Source organism: Microtus ochrogaster, unplaced genomic scaffold (genome assembly GCF_000317375.1).
Source record: "Microtus ochrogaster isolate Prairie Vole_2 unplaced genomic scaffold, MicOch1.0 UNK42, whole genome shotgun sequence".
In the NCBI taxonomy this organism is placed as follows: Eukaryota; Metazoa; Chordata; class Mammalia; order Rodentia; family Cricetidae; genus Microtus; species Microtus ochrogaster.
Window position 1 is genome coordinate 946999 of NW_004949140.1, and position 17283 is coordinate 964281.

At 48.5% G+C, this 17283-nt stretch overlaps 1 protein-coding gene across 1 annotated transcript in view; it reads right to left on the bottom strand.

Moving 5' to 3' along the window:
• Positions 1-14455, bottom strand: part of Lonrf3 (LON peptidase N-terminal domain and ring finger 3) — a 39543-nt gene extending 25088 nt beyond the window's left edge. Inside the window, exons 1-5 of the mRNA XM_013354384.2 lie at positions 13464-14455; positions 10681-10799; positions 7141-7263; positions 2666-2821; positions 524-770 (exon numbers count right to left, since the gene is read on the bottom strand). Of these exons, the coding sequence (XP_013209838.1) occupies positions 524-770; positions 2666-2821; positions 7141-7263; positions 10681-10799; positions 13464-14265 (1447 nt within the window). The 5' untranslated portion in view covers positions 14266-14455. The remainder of the gene's footprint in view (positions 1-523; positions 771-2665; positions 2822-7140; positions 7264-10680; positions 10800-13463) is intronic.
• Positions 14456-17283: the final 2828 nt, after the last annotated feature.

The window sequence follows — 17283 nt, forward strand, 5'->3', positions numbered from 1 at the left end:
AGACAGAAGGCCAAGGCTAGAGCTCCTGGCGAGCATTCAAATTCACTAGCAGCAGTGGCAACTTGAGTGAGCCAGGTCTTCAAAGCTCACACTTAATCTTGGGAAGATAGGGAGCCTGCTTCTCAGAACACAACTAAGTGAGACATGACCACACCTTTCCCATCCTACATTCCCAGACCAGGGATGAGGACAGGAAATGGTCGGCCTGGAAGAAAGTGACATGATGGAAAGCATGGGATGGTGTTACTTGATGGGGTACCTACCCCGATTGTCTTGTTTACGGATGCTAATTATCACCCGGCACTTTCCTGTGTGGCGGCTACCCCGCACACTCACATTCTGTGAGAAACCTCACAGCAACCCCTGGGATTTAACAGCTGGTGAGTGCCAGAGCTAGGTCACAAACTCAGAGCCAGAGGATCCCCCCCACAAAAAAACAAAAAAACAAACCAAGGGAAACTACATATGTCAGTGAGCCCAGTCATCTACATTAAGCTCCTTTCTCCCTGGGTGGAATTAGTACCTTGTCTGGGGACTTTATTAGGCACGTCCGGGTCTTCTTGGTTTTCATCAACTTGGCAATGGTTCCTTTTCTTTTCCCGGCATTTGCCGGTCCTGATGGAGGCAGTATTGCGCTTCTCTTCTTCCTGATCTTTTCCATTGTCCTCTTGACTCCCCACCTTTACTTGAGCTGAGTTCTTCAGGCTGCTGCTTTCTCCCTGAGCTGCTGCTTCCTCCTGACTTGAACAGTGTGGAAGCTCTGGACTTTCCTAGATGGAGTAAAAGCCAGATATCAGAATCGACTAGAGACCAATATTGTCCTCCAATATTGTTCCCTTAGGGGACAAAAAGGAAACAACATAATCCTGCTCTTCACTCCTGAGCTCTCAGTGGATACATAACTCAATGGAGGGCCAGTCATGGGGCTTACTGCTCACACCCAATCTATGTCAAAGACTTGCCTTGCTTAAATAGAGTTAGGGGACTTCCCTAGGCACATGGGAGGAAAAGCTTCCTGGGCAGGGGAGAAAGGAGACTGTAAGGGAAGGCACCACTCTTCCCTCCTATCCAAATCACTCCCCAGTGGTCTGTGAAGAAAGCAAAGCATTCTGTGAGGGTATCCTGTTACCAGATACTTCCTCTCACCCTTGCCGTCATTCATAGCCATTCTTCAAAGGACTTTAGGAAAGGCTTTGGGGCCAGCTCTGTACAGGCCTTCCAAAGCAGCCCATGCTCCAGGGCTGTATGCTAGTTTCATCAAAGGAGCAGGGGACAATTCATTCCTTTTCCTCAATTTTGGGTGAAAAGTCTGAAAAAGAGACATACTAGTTTGGCATAATAGCTGGTCTCTAGCCTTTTAGAGAATTTGGTCCACTAGGAAGGTATTGGGAAGCGGAACTTGAAGTAATTGCAAAGATGTGCTTATGCACAGTGCTCCGGAGAAGCTCTCTTCTGCAATCGAAATCAATATTTGACAGCAAAAGGCTCACTTTCTGTGTTTCTCCTCTACCCTTGCCAGCAATCCTAGTGGACACAGGCGCGAAGAAACAAAGACGTGCAGAGGAAAGGAGAGGGCGTGGCTTTTCTCTTCCTACATCCCAGGGGTTCTCAAGTTCTAAATTAAACAACAGTACAGTCTTGACTTTCCATGAGCCCAGAGCACTGTCCACATAAGACCCCAAGGCCTTGCAGAACAATGTTTGGTTGAAAATACACTTGCTGCTCCCCAGTCTGCTCACATTGGAAAGCCAGAAGCTCTGTTTCCTTCATTTTAGACTGAGTGGCAAGTAGAATTCCCCATTGCAGACCCTGGGTCCTCGTGTTAGCTGCCTTAGTCATCTACTAATGACCACTGGGGACTCTCTGATTTCAGGAGATATTCCAAGTTCTGCCTTTACCAAGAAAAACCAGCCGCCTTGTGTTTTATTCCTTCTCTAGAGCAGACACAAAAACTGGGAAGACGTGAGCATCCAGGGCTTATATACAAGTGAGGAACTTCAGGCACAAATGGAAACTGTTCCCCAAAGGTGCCCAGCAATTCAGTGTTAAATCTTGCTTAAAGTCTGTTTTTTTTTTTTTTGAGCCCCAACTTCTGCCCACTTACCCTGTGCTAGAAAGGCCAGCTCCTAATGCCCCATCCCTCGGCATTCGGTTCCCTTGTTTTCAAAGAGAACTACAAATACTTGTCTTCACTCTCAAGTCAACTCTCGCACCTCTACTTTGCTAGAAATGTGCATGAGAAGCCTACTTATGTGGAAGGCATAGTACAAGAACAAGAAATTCCCTCCATTTGCTCCCCAAATGGAGTCACCCTTGCACAAAGCTCTCACTGGTGCTCAAAGGCCATCAGCTTGAATATGCCCCAAAGCTGAAACCAATAAGCACACCCCAATTACGGGGTTCCAAGGGAAGTGGGCCAATCTCTTTATACTTCTATCAAATCTTTCTATTTCCAGATCTGACCAAGACTACAAATAAATTAACCAATAAATCAACTTTTGGAGCATGCCTGAAATTCCCAGTTGTAGCTTTAAGCAAAGGACACAGCCACTACGTCTTTCTTTTTCACTCAGGAACCAAAGTAGGAGAGGTAGGGCTCACTTCTTGTGTGCCCCAAAAGAGCCAAACGAAGCATCATGAGCGAGCTGGGTGAGTTGAGTTTTACCTGTGACAACTTTGGTAGATTATGGCTGGTGCCTTCAGTAGCCATTGACTCTACGTGTTCCTTTAATCTAGGGTGAGGTGCCAACAGCTTCAGGATATCGGGAGAATGTTCCTGAGACTCCCCCGGGACTGATGGTGAAAAGAAACTAAAGAGAAGCTGTGACATAAAACAGAAGACTTCACTACTCAAGTTTCTACAGGTGCTAGACTAAGGTGAAGGGGGAGGGATGGGGGATGAGAGAGCACAGCTTGCAAGGCAAAACTCCATTGAGGAAGCCTTGGAGCGGTGTCCCTAGACACACTAAGGAGAGGTTGTTGCATCAATACACATCAATATCATCTAGGAGCGGGGGACAGGAATACAAGAAATCACTTAGTCATTAAGAGCACATACTGTTTTTGTATGAAGATCCAAGTCCGATTCCCAACACACATGTAAGGTGGCTCACGATCACCTGTAAGTCCAGCTCCAGCGATGGCGGACACCTCTGACACCCAGAGGTGTCAGTACTCAGGTGCAAATACCCACACACAGATTCAAACACATACACATATTAAAAAGTAAAATACATGTATTTTTTATCAAATAAGTCACCTAGGAACTTATGAAAATGTTGGTTCCTGGGTCTAGCTCCAGTCTCCCAAGGTCTGAAATATGACCCAGAGAAGGCAAGACAAATGCCTTTGTTACTTAACCAAGATTAAGAGCCACCTCTATGGTGCCACCATTTTGCAGAAATACCTGCAATGGAGCTTGAAAATCTGTCTGAACCAAAGGAAACATAGGAGTTAAGTCAGAAGAGATGCCTGTACTGGCTAGTGGGGTTATTTTGTTTTTTGTTTTTCATTTTTCGTTGTTTTTTTTTTGTTTGTTTGTTTTTGGCAAGTTAATAAAAACTAGGTCATCCTGGGAAGAGGGTGATTAAATTGAGAAAATGCCTACATCAGATTGGCCTGTAGGCAAGTTTGTGTGGGTATTTCCTTGTTTAATGATTAATGCAGGAAAATAAGCACACTCTGGGGAGTGCCACCCCTGGACAGGTGCTCCCAGTATGTCTGAGAAAGGTAGCTGAATGTGACCCTGAGACACAAGCCAGTAAGCAAATGCCTCCAGGGCTTCTGCAGGAGTTCCTACCTCCGAGTTCCTGCCGTGAGTTCCTGCCCTGACTTTCCTCAGTGACAGACTGCAACCCAGAATGTGTAAAGAAAGAAAACGCTCTCTTTCCTAGGCTCCTTTGGATCATGGAGTTTACCACAGCAATAGCAAAGCAAACAAGGACACCTTAGCTGAAGAATACAGAGTCAAGCCCGCAGCAGGTTCGTGGGCAGAGAGGTCCACAAATCTACACTGGGTTTCTTATTGCTGTTTTTCTCCGTCTGTCTGTTTCGAGTCCCCCATCATCACACCTGGATTTTTTAAATCCCTTCCGAGCTGGGGACCTGAGTGATTAAATGTTAGGAAAGCAGAGCGCAGACTTCCTCTACCCTTTCAGCGTCTTCCTCTTCCTGGTCATCTCTGTATAAAGTGTCAGGTTCGCCTCCAATCGGATATACCGATGAGGCAGAAGTTGAGTAGAAGGAAAGGGTCTAGGAGACAAAGGAACGCATTTGAGTGCAAGCTGCAGCGTTAGTTGTTCGCGTTCTTGCTTCAGTTCTCCCCTGTGCCAATCAGGGCTCAGGGACTGTATGTAAGTATGTATGTATCTATCTATCTACCCGTGCATATGTGCGTGTGCATGTGAGAGAGAGAGAGAGAGAGAGAGAGAGAGAGAGAGAGAGAGAGAGAGAGAGACAGAGACAGAGACAGAGACAGAGAGAAAGCAAAAGAGAGGGCATGTCAACGGGCTTCTCAAAGGCACTAAATGTTTCTCACCGAGTCGACCCTGCCATGTTTGGAGGCTCACTAGAGACTGCCTGACACTGTAGTTCAGTCTACATAATCAGGAGCGTTACTTCATCAAGAGAACTTGAAAAAAACACTAAACACAAAGTTTGGTTTGTTCTCTTGTCTGTCCTTCGCAGTTTCTTCGTGACGCTCCTTCCTGCGTCAGCGCTTTCTCTGCACAAAAGCCCTCCTCAGCCTTTAAAGTTGAGCTTGAGAGCTGCCTCGCCTCAGTACTCACATCTCTCTGATCGCACCCGCCCTTTCACGTTCTCTGCAGACCACGGGACTGAACCTTAAACTATTTCCTCTCACTCAGCACTGGAAGTCTGTCACGAAATAAGTCTTTCTCTCCAGCCAGAGATAAATGCCTACTAAATGCACATCACCCTCATGGAAATGAGGAAGGTGTTTCTACATCCAAGGATGTATTCTAGCACTCAGGTGCCTCAACTCCTCAGAGAGATGCTTCTGCTTCCCTCCACTGCTAAAACCCCTACTTTCGAGGCATAAGCTGACAAAGGTGGAAAGGCCGACAATACCCAGGGTCATAAATGTAATCTCTCAGAGCTAACTCATCCCTAGGAATCAATGTTGGCTCACAGAAACCCTACTCAGGGACCCAAAAGGGTCTATCCACTTCGGAGACAGTCTCCCTGAAGGGGGCCATCTAGGCCCCAGGTACAAAATTGAAAAGACAGAAGGTAGTGTGAGGAAAAGGAGGCCAGGAGTCAGAATCAAAAGAAAGAAGGCAGGAATAATACAACCGTGCCTTTCTTAGCATTACTACCTAAGATCTCCGAACAGAGCTTCTCAATGGTTCTGGAAAACACAAGTTAGGGTCAGCTTTCAGTGAGAATAATTGTTCCACATGAATGAAGGTCCATTCTGATATAATTTCAGCCAGAGAAAGACCCAACTGGGTTAAGAATCTGTAGTTTAAAATAAAGCATAGGGCTGTGGGTTCTAAGGAGGCTTATCGATGTCTAGCGCATCTGGACCATTCGCAAATGTTTAGCCCTATAACTGGAATAATCCAGTGAACGCACAGTTGAAGCCGCTCACTATATTTACATGGCTGTTATAGCTCCATGACACTCAGCAGAAAATTGCCTCCAAATTCTTACATTAATTTCAGAATTTTATAACCATTAATTTAAGCACACATTTATTTATATTGCCTGGCAGTCATATTCACCAACAAAATATTACAAGTTCCACGAGGAACTTAGGCCTTCTTGTGTCTCTAGAGTTTCCCACAGTGCCTTGTCTTTCATCAGGCAGGTATCGAAATGACAACAGGCCATCCTTGAAAGCAAACTGAAGAGAGAAGTTAGTTCAGCTTAAAATACCAGAACCTCTTGGGCCACCCAAGGAATGAATGAAAGAAAGTCACTGAGCCTTAGAGTCCGCACCTATTTCTCTCATCTATAACATGGTGAGAAATATAACAGCGAGGCTATGGGGATGATATGGACCCTTCTACAGAGAGGACTAACCAAGTGGCTTACATGCTCAGGTCATGTTACTATGAACAGACTACACTGAAGTTTTAGGAACGGCCCATAGATTGCTAAATAATTCTACCTGAGCCATGCCCCTTTCAATTAAACCTTAGCCACATACACAAACCAGGCCATTTTTTTTTTCTAGACAGGGAATGAATTCTATGCCAAAGTCAGAAAATCCAGAGTCTGGCCTCTGCCAACTTTATCAGTTTTGCTAAAATATTCCGTTCTAGAGTCTTCAGAAACCAGTTCTGTCTCTTGCTCACTTTCTTCCCCCCTTTCCCTGTCAAACCATTATAAATGGATAGGAGGGCTTATGGTCTGGTGTTGAATGGTGTATGGGGACAGGAAACCAAATACAACCACTGAATGTCAGCATCTCACTTCCAGACACCAGAAGAATCTATTAGGATAAATGACAAAGTCATTTGAGGATCAAATGAGGATGCTTGGCCCTTCAGCCAAGTCCTTGATATTTCTCATCGGATTTGTTTTACGGCCACAATCTCCTGGGCCCAAGAATTGGAAGGACTAATCGGATTGTTTCACAATGGACTCTGACTTGAATTTCTGAGACACTGGGTTGAGTTTTCTAGCAGAGGAGGTGAAGTTTTGAGCTCTGTATGTGGCAAGCAATGTGGAGATCATCAGTGTCCTTTCCCGGGAGCTGTCCTCCATGTGTGACTGGAGAGACGTGTGATTGAGGCAAAGCAAAGTCATACAGCTGCAAGCAGTCCCCACCCCCTGGCTCCTGATCTCTCATCGAAAAAGCAGACTATCCTCAGTGACCCTTTACCCCCAGGTTAGCTTACTTGGTGCAGTGTGGTTTCTATCCCACTGACTCTAAGGCAAAACATTCTTCACTGGGCTCCTACAAAAACAGTAGGAGCTGCCAATTTGATAGTACATACCAGAGCAGCAGTGCTTCTGGGCAATCAGTTGGCATCTCTCTCATGACCCTTAAACCCAGAGAACCACCCACTCAGGATCACAGGTACTGAGGATGGTCGCATCTCCATCATTCTCCCTAGGAAGGCAAAGTGGTGGGGGTCCACTAGGCAGCTGACACTGGGTTATTCAACTCACCCTCTGAGCTTCAATTCTGGCTTTCTTGTTCTTTCCATCAAGGGATACACAGTAGAGAAATTCTCTGAGTGCTTCCTCCACCTTGCCTAGGGTGGCTAAAGCTTGTGCTTTTCTGAGGTGTGCCTGGAAGAAAACGTTAGCAGTCAATCACATCTTAATAACCATCTTAATGTAGCTACTATCAACAGCGATCGCTGAGTGCTTACCGAGTAGTCCCTATCGGGTGGAGTGTTGTTAAAAGACTTTGAATTTTTTTAGTCTTTTTTTCATTTTTATTGATCATTTCTATTTAAAACATTGCTTTCATTAAAACAAAAAAGCTAAACTAAAAAGATATTTAAATATTCAACTTTTTTATTAAATTTTTTTTATTGAGAAAAGGAAGAAAAAAAAAGACTGATTTTTGTACCAGTAACAATGGCAAACTATTATGAATCCCACTTTAAAGGCAATGAAAGGGGGATCCCGAGAAATAACTTAACCAAAGTACAACAGTCAGAAAGCTGTAAAGTTCAAGTTTAAACCTGAGACTGACTATATACAAAGCCAAGATTCTTAGCTCCTAGGCTTACTACTTCCTCTCACCCCACAACTGAGCATCACAAACATGTCAGAGCCTCCATTTAACCACAGACTCTAATAGCTCAGTTTTCGATGTTCATCCAGAGATGCCGTGCCTCTCTTTGAACTGGTCTGGAAGACAGTGGTGGCTCACGTGAGCCCATCACTTTTACAGAGACCTGAGAGAAAGACCATGGCCTCTCTAGCAGCAATCTCAACCTGAAACTGTGGCCTGAGAACTTCCAGAGTGCTCTTCCCTCTCAAAGGCAGACCGCCTTCCAGAAGACCAGTCACTGAGCCAATGCTTTTGTTTCTAGAAACGTAGCTGTCTTTTCCTCTGTTGCTGCACACTTTATAGATATAAGGATGTTTAATGGCCTCCGGATTTAAACCCAAGTGCTCCGGACTAATTTCTGTATAAGGACCTAAGCAGCAATCCTGAGCAGGGCAAGAATGAAAAAAAAAAACCAGAGTAAAGGGGCTGCCTCCTCTTAGTGCCTAGTATGAATATCCCTTGTCAGGCAACCCTCTGCCTTCTAACGTGTGGCTGTATGGTGTCAGGACCTGGCTAGGATTCTTGAGCAGTGGCCACAGCTACAAACCTCGTGGGGACCTCTATCCATGCCCTCAATTCTTTCTGGATCCAAATCTTGGCTGCCACACCTCTTTCTTGCTCCTGCCAAAAGTGACCTTTTGGAGAAAGGCTAGCCGGTCATTGCAGAGCAGCTTCAGTGCTGGGAACCTGCAGAGACCTCTGGATGACTAGTAACCAATCCAGTAGCAACTCACACAGCCTACTTCCTCAGGGTGGCCAGCTTATCCTGACAGTTGTACTGCCGGCAAGATGCACTGAATGACACAGAGCCCTGGATGGATGGATGGATGGATGGATGGATGGATGGATGGATGGATGGATGGATGGATGAAATTGGGCTGTCTACTGGCCTTATGGCATTTCACCCAGAAATAGTGGGAAATACAGAAATCAGAGCATTCGACCCTTTCAATCCCCAAGACAACAGAGTTCTCTGAACTTTCCCTTTCCTCTTCCTCCCAGCTGTGGGGAAACGAAACCCCTGCCAAGTACTTATACCAGTTCTTTCTTCACTGTAGAAACCCCTTTTCTCATTATGTCTACAACATGTTTTTCAGGCCTCTTCCCATCGTGGTATCTGGATTTAGTTTTCCAGTAGAAAAGGCTGCAGGGAAGCCCCCCTTACCCCAAGGCTTTCATGTTAAATAGCCCGTCCCCATGGCAACTTATGGCACTGGTGACTTGGATTAAGCTGTAAATGTCTTCCTTGGGGAAGAGAACACAATGATCCATTACCATCCACGAAAACGCTCTCGTGAAAGACCAGTGAGCTTCACTCTAATATTACAGACTCGCTGTCATACTCCAGGCTGGCCTCAAACACCGGATCCTAATTGGATTATAAGTGCATGCCACCACACCCAACTTCATCAGGCCTTCTCTAAAGTTCCTAGGTCTGTAAAACTTTCAATGATCCAATGTTTTCATAGGTTCAACAACAAAATTCATTAGGCAGCAATATCTGAACTAAACTGATGTAAACGGTTTTGTGGTATTTACCTGTTCAGTATGATTTTGCACGTAAAGTGCTGCAGAGAAGTATGCTTAATTAGACCCACTGGGAAGCTATCTGGAGACTATTGAAGGTGGTGCCTAATCCAAGGTCAGAGAAACATTCTGCATTCAGAGGATACCTGCTCCTGTGACCGTCAGATAGGCACAGTGGCCCTGGTCTTGGAGACACTGTTTTTCCCACCCTCAGGCTGTAGACAGAGATTCTTAAACCAATATCCTGTAAAGTTTGTAGCTTGCAGAGTTTGCTCTTCTCACCTTTGATCCTTACACATACCTGCAAAACGATCATGGCCGATAGCACTAGCATCATATAGCAAATAAGAACACGTGAGTGTTGGAGAGTGCAGCCATTTCCCCATGGTCACACTTTGCAAGCATTGAGCCATAGACCCAGTTCCAATCTTCTAAACAAAATACAGACACGTGGAAGAGGGTGGTCCTGAGGCCAGGCAAAGATGCAGAAAGTAGTACTTTGTATTCAGGTATCCCTGTCTTGAAGTCTACCTTGTCTTTCTTCTCACCTTTCCTTTTTGACCGAGATTTTTGGGGGGTATACGTGGTGACGTATCAAATGACTGTATTAATGATTCAAAATGGCACAACTATTGTGTGGATTTGACAATCGCTTTAAAGAAAGCTGTTTAAGCTCCCAAGAAGCCTGGCTATCAGTAGGCATTCTTTTTTTTTTCTCTGTGGTTTTGGAGCCTGTCCTGGAACTAGCTCTTGTAGACCAGGCTGGTCTCGAACTCACAGAGATCCGCCTACCTCTGCCTCCCAAGTGCTGGGATTAAAGGCGTGCGCCACCACCGCACGGCTATCAGTAGACATTCTTAAGGACCATCAGTAGACATTCTTAAGGACCAGGGCAGCAATATTTTTCTCAGATTCCTCTACTTATTTTCCCTAGAAAATTGTAAGAGTGATGATGATGGTGGCGGTGATAGCAAACACTTATACAATGTTACATGCATCGTTCCAAGCATCTTCTTTACATGATCTTGTATAATCCCCACGACAACCCCATTTAGTAGTTGCCTTGAATATAAGCATGTTATAAATGAGGACATTAGACACAGAAATTAAGTGATTTTCCCAAGACCATAAAGTTAAGAAAAGTTGCGAGCTGAGACACGAAGTCAGGCTGTGTGGCTACTGATCCCATACTTTGAAAAAAAACGAAGACAAGCCTATCCTTAAGGTCACCAATTGAAGGTAGACTTACTAAGATTTCTTGCAGACTTATACTTTCCTTTATTAATGGATGCCCTGCACTGCCCAGGCTCTAATATCTCCTGGCCCAGAGGGCCAGCCTTCTTGCCCATCTCTGGCTGCAGATAGCCCCTTTCCCATCCCTCCTGTCCCACACTCACCTTAAAACCCATTGGCCGAAGTTTACATGCTATTTCTGCATCATGCAGTGCATCCTCGTGAGACTCCAAGGTGAAATAAATTTGAGACCGATTGCTATAAAGCAAAGGATCATTTGGAGCTGCCGAAATGAGAAAAAAAAGCCCTCATTAATGGCCCCCAGCACAAGCATATGATAAGTCCTGTGTGAGGATGGATCCTAAGCTCTTTCCACTGAACCCAAAGGCTTAAATGTCATTTCCAGTCCTAATATCGGTCTGACTTTTACACCCTAGCTTCTCCATGCAAAGGAGTAATGTCGCCCTCCTTCTGCAAGCTGGCGCTAGGTGGTGTAGTGTCCATGATACATTAGAAACTTTTCCCTAAAGAAAACCCTGGTGCTCTTCTGCCAGATGAACGATGCAGGCTGCTAGTGTCCAGCAACCTGGCTTCCGAGGGAGCCAGTATCAAATGAGAATGAAGCCAGGGAAGAGAGGCAGCCAGACCTCTAACAAGACAAGTCCATGTTAGTATTCCAGATGGGGATTACCTGTGGCATTAACCACCATATGGCCAGGGCATATGAAGCTTTCCTGGAGGAAACAGATACGCATTTACCAGGTCCATCCTCCTGCCGATGGCCGAATGAAAAAGCACCTTGACAAGGCTTTTAGGGGTCTCACCCTCACCATCACCGAATCACTAGAGCTCAGGCCTGGACAGGTCTTCAACCCACCCATTCTTTAGATAGGAAAAACAAGGCCAAGGAGATGACGTGATAGGGCTAGAAGCCACACGGCTGGTTAATCTTTTGAGGCCTGTGTGAAGGGAAGTTCCTTTTTCTGAGTGTGGGCCCAGCATTTTGAATAATAAGACACTAGCCATTTCCAGGATACATTTCATACCGTCAGTTGAGAGGTCCCTTTTCCTCTTAGCAGGGTGACGGTGCTATTGCCATTTTTTTTTTTTTTTTGCCCTGACTGCTCTGAAGAGATTAACAAAAGTGTAGGAAAGATGCTCCCGGGAAAGTGGTGGTGGTGATAGAAAAGGACCCTGAGAAAGGGCTTTCCTGGCCAGCCTTTGGGGAATGGATGAAAGAAACAGAGCCACCCTTGGAATTCCATTCAGAAGTGGCCAGAGCCTATTCCATTCACATTGCTGCCTTCTTCCTCAAGTTCTGGGCTCTGACGTCTACCTCTACCCCGACCGTCCCTCAGGAGTACTCTCAGAGATGACCTGGGTGCCAATTATTTGCTTTTCACTTTAGCATAGAGTTTGCAGTCTTCTCTGCCACTTTTCTGAACTGCACATCGGCAGCTCAGAGCCTGTTTTGTACAGGCACACACAGGATGTGTTTTGTGATTAAGGTCTGTGTCCCTCAGTCATGGGGTCCAGTCTTCCCTGGTTTTGCTCCCGCCAACACTACCTGTTGCTAGCTTGAGTGGGATTCAACATGTGGAGACTCCCTCCCAACCCTCCTCCACCTATCAGAGATGGTCTAGGGGGACCTTAGGATCCCACAGCCCTGTCTGCTTAGCCCCACTGCCTCCTCCCCAGCATGCTTCTCTGGACACCGCGCCCAGCCTGCCTGCAGAGGTGCTGGCATCAGCTTGGGGTTCCAAGGCCACTTCCTAGATCTGAGTAGGAGGAGGCTGGTGGAGCAAACAGGTCCCCGGGAAAACTCCCTTGCTCCATCCACTCCAGGAGAGATGTGGGGCTTCCCGCATTGCCCTTAAAAGTTACAGAGCCCACCCTTCGTCTACTGGAAACTTTTGAAGAAGATAGACAGAGGCATGCCCCCTGTGTAGACAGTCCCTTGTTTCCTTGGGAATTCCAAGAAGTTGCCTGGTCCTGCCGCCCTTGGGTTAGAGGGGTCAAAGGGTTCGATGTCACGGCGCAGGCTGTCTGACTGTGGCGCATAGAGGGGGTGGGGCAAGTGCATCTATTTCAGCCAAGGATCGTGTGATAGGAAGCGGCGACAATGAGTCACAGGGCAGCGGGGAGCGAGCCCCCCCTTCTGCCCCCCGCACACGCTCGCGGGATGGTTTCCGAGGCGAGCGTGGCCCACTTCGGTTACCTCAGCGTTACACAATCCCCGCCTGCCCGCCTGCCCGTCCGCCCGCCCGCGCGGAGGAGGGGCAGCCGGCCCGGGCGGCTCGAGGTCCTTATGCAACCAGTGCTCTCCTGACCTAATTCCAGGCCGGACCCACCCCACGGGGAGCCGCGGCCCCGGAAGGGACAACTCCCAGAGACGGGAGCCGCGGACTCGGGGGCCGGCGGGCCACTTCTGGCTGGCAAAAGCCGGGAGGACCGCGCGGGAGTTTGAGAAACAGTGCCAAGTTCCTCTCCTGGCAGGGAAGGTAGCGGCAGGTGTAAGAGGGAGCGCCGAAGTGTCCAGGAAAGATAGAGAAATAGGGACGGTGACACCGCGCAAGGCAGAAAATAGTGACAAAGATTAGAAGAAACGCGCAAAAAGAGGAATGGAACGAAACTGGGGCCGGGTGGCATAGAAGCACAAAAGCAAGCAGGAGATACGGAAATGAACAACAACTAAAAAAGCAATAGCACCAGAGAGACCAAGTAACAGTCAAAGAAAGCTAAAGTAGAAACGACAAACTCCTAGAAAGGTCCCTCCTCCTCCTCCTCGTGGGCCACGGGCCATTCCCTCCCTTCCCCCACCTCGCCCGCGCGCGCGCCCAACTCTGCCCTGTCCATCCCCCACCTTGCAGCTGGGTTCATCCTCCCGCCCCCCCCCCTCGTGTCGTGACCAAGCCCTCGTGGCCCGGTGGCGGCGCGGAGGACTCACCCAGCCGAACTGCTTCGTTGTATTTGAGCAGAGCCGCCTCCACCTGGTGCTCGCTGTACAGCCGGTTTCCCTCGTGCCGGAGTTGCGACGCTCGTGCCGGGCCCGGGAACAACTTGCCCAGAACGCCGCTGAGTACCACGTTGACTCGCAGTTTCAGGGGGGCCTGTTGCCCAGCCCACCGCAACCCGAGAGCTCTCCCACCGGCCGAGAGCTTGACTCCGCAGAGCGCGCACCGCCGATCCGCGGCCCGCCCACGCTCCAAGCACAGTTTACAAAAGGTGTGGCCGCACCACAAGGACACGGGATCCGAGAGAAATCCGTAACACTTTTGGCACTTAAAGCCATCCCATACCTCGGGGACCATGGCTGCAGCCTCCGCTGCCTTTTTCACGGCCGCCACGCAGCAGCTCGAGCTGCCGCTCTGGCACGAGGGAGCCGGCACCACGAGCTCCTTTTGCGGGACGCTCTTAGCCAGGCAGCGCACAAACTGCTCCAGCTGCTCGGCCACTAGCTGCTGCTTCTCCGAAAGCTGCCTGTATACCTCGAGGGCTTCCCGAAGGCGCCCTCCGGATGCCAAGGCGTCCGCCTGTGTGAGCAGGACTTTGTACTCTGCCGGCGTCGAGGTCCCCGGTTGCGGTGTTTGCTCCATCTCTTGCTTCGGGGGAGGTTCAGAGCCCTCGGGAGATGCCTCTGGGTGGGCTACGGAGTCTCCTCGGGCCACTGATGCCGCCCGCTCTTCCGGCTCCGCCAGCTCCGCCAGTTCTAAGTTGTTGCTGCCGAGCTCGGCGGGCAAGCTCAACATCTGTGTAGTCTGAAAAGAATCCTTAGAGAGAGGGACCTGCGGAGGTTGCCGGTGGGTAGGTAGAGAGGCGTCTAGGAACAGGAAACTCGCAGGAAGGAGCGGCGGACGGAAACGAGCTGCGCTGCCGTGAACGCGGGATCGCAGTGAGCCTGGCTCTGCCTCACCTCCCGGAGCTCCATGCCGACTGCCCCGCGCCGCCTAATAACTGTCTTGTCTCAGCAAAGCGTTATATAAAACGTCACCACGTGACTCCACCCCCACGCTGCTCATTGGCCGGCAGCGGGGAAATTGTTACAAAACCAGACAGTTTTATAACAGTGTTGTGCTTGCTTCTTTTGGCTTCGTGTTTCTTGGCTTCTTTTTTGAGGTTGTTTGTGTTTACTCTTTAATTCCCACTCGCGACCTGGATCTTTTCTGGACCAGGGAGAGGAATGCAACCTCTTCTTTCACGCTTTTCCATCTCACCTCCAAAGTAGCCAGCAAACAGGTCCTCTTTGCCAGCCGCTTGCTAGAGTCCCCTGCCCCGGAGAGGCAGGCTCCCCTCCAGGGGGCAATGGCTGCCGTATGCAAATGCAATGGGTAGCCAAGGGGCACCCAAGAAGCTCTCACCCTTTGTTCCCTAGAACAGCCCTAAGTGCTTCGACTGAAGCTCCTGAATTTCCTGGGGGAATCTCCCCAAAGAGACTTAGAGCAATTTCGGGAGAGCGCTCTCTGTTTCCCACATAGGCTGCGAATTCCAAACAACGGATCCAGTGGTTGAAAAAAGTTCGGCAGCCGGTGCTGGGCAGCAATGGGAGCACGAAGACCAGGATTGCTGACTCGGACCCTGGGGACGTGTCCCTCGGGCCCTCCTCATCTTCTCCCCTAACTCCAGAACCAGTGCAGGAGTGAGCAGTGGGCATCCAGCTGGTGCTTCGCGGACCCTGGGGACGTGTCCCTCGGGCCCTCCTCATCTTCTCCCCTAACTCCAGAACCAGTGCAGGAGTGAGCAGTGGGCATCCAGCTGGTGCTTCGCGGACCCTGGGGACGTGTCCCTCGGGCCCTCCTCATCTTCTCCCCTAACTCCAGAACCAGTGCAGGAGTGAGCAGTGGGCATCCAGCTGGTGCTTCGCGGACCCCAGGACCCAGACACCAGATAGGCACAAGCTGAGTTTGTTGAGTTTGGGTGGGCTAGGTTGGACATTAGTAGTAGTGCCTGACTTGGGCGGATGGGGGTGGAATCTCGACCAGGCAAACTTTTAAAAAAATGCCAGATTGGTTCCACAGCACCAAGAGATTTACTGCCAGCCCCTGCATTTCAGACAAGAGCCGTGCACACAATGAACAGACAGGTTTCCATACAGAGGGGAATATCACACTTTAGGGACAGTTGTGCAGCTCCAAACAGGGAGGCAGAGTCCAGCCTTCCTCTCAAATGGCCTCCCCTCCGTCAGTGCCCAGAGGTCCTTGGATAGTGATCAAAGAGTCCCAGCAGAGTGCCACCAAGTCGGCTCCTGCTGTGACCATTTAGCTGGGGAATTTTGGGCAATATCATCTAAACCAGTTATTTTCACTTCTAAACAAACAACTGTCTGGGATGGTTTTTAGCTGGGATGAAATCTTGTGTCAGAACTGCGATGTCAGACCTTCTCCGGGCACTGAGGTCCTTAATCCAGACATAAGCTAAGGAATACCAAGGTCCTGGAGAATAAGTCCAGATACTGGGCAGCACTCTCCAGATCCCCTCTCTCTGGTCAGAGAGGACAGTAGGCTCAGGGAAGAGAAGGAAGGCAGTTTATAGACTAAAAGGAAGCAAGAAATGAAAGGGGGCTCGGCATCCAACAAGGAAGGCAGGATCAGCATAGGAAAACTTGGTCTAGTCTTAGCTTTGTCAACATTGGCTGTCAAGCAGACCCTGTACTACAGTTTTCCCCCATACCAACCTTGAGTGTTCTTGATCCTAAAACTAAATTTCAAGTGTTAACTACTGGATCCCAAATAACTATTCCATATGCCATGGCAGGGGGCAGAGGGCATGCTTGGAACTGGAGATGATCCAGTGGCAGCAAATGCTGTCATCTATGAGAGTCCAGCCTGAGCTAGATTGCAAAGACAGGAAGCCCAGCAGGAGACTGACCAGGAGATGGAGGAGGTGGAGCCAAGTCAGTAGGGAATAAGCTGCTGTTTCTGGTGGCTTGTTGTCTGAACTGTGGCACTCCTGAACGGAGTGAAACCCCTTAGTTTACTGTCAAATGGAACTCCCAGAACTAGTTTTATGCCTACCGCTTCTGGCATATAACGAAGTTATATGTCTAAGTGTCCTCCTATAATGAAGGACAATCTGTAGGGCACAAAGAGATTCATATGAAAGGGCCATGACACCAGTAACAATGAAACCTCTTAATTGAAAAGCATTATCCTTCCGACCTTTCTAAAACGTTACCGCAGATTGTTTTCCAGAGATAGAGATGGGGGTGTGCCTTGATTCTCAGACTACTCTGTCAAGTAAGCTCCTTGACTTTATTTCTCCTTGACCTATTGGTGATGGGGAAAGAAAGATGTCAGACATGCTGGGCAGAGGGTCACAGTCCTCCAAATGGAGAAGAATGTGCTCTCCACGAAGGTCTTCCGGACACCTGCATGTACACGACGCTGACCATGAATTGTGTTTGGAATATTTCTGATTGTCAGGGCAATGCAGGGTGCCCCCAGGGCAATGCAGGGTGCACTGGGGCAAAGGGCAGCTGCACCTAGTTGGTCACTGCCATACCAGACTCCACAGAAGAGCTTTACACTGTAATCCACTCTAGTAGACTATATCCAACAAGCATTCTACTGAGCACTGGGAAAACTAGCACAGCAGTTTTCTTTCCTTCTTTTATTTAAGTTAAACAAACACTAGTCTCATATACATTGGTGGATCAAGTTTCCTAGTGAAAGTAGCCTCTTCCATGCTCTTAGTAATAACTGGGGGACCCCTGGAGTGAGGGTGGGAGGAGGGAATTTGCAGTATTTTCTTTTCAGATACCCATGTCCCCA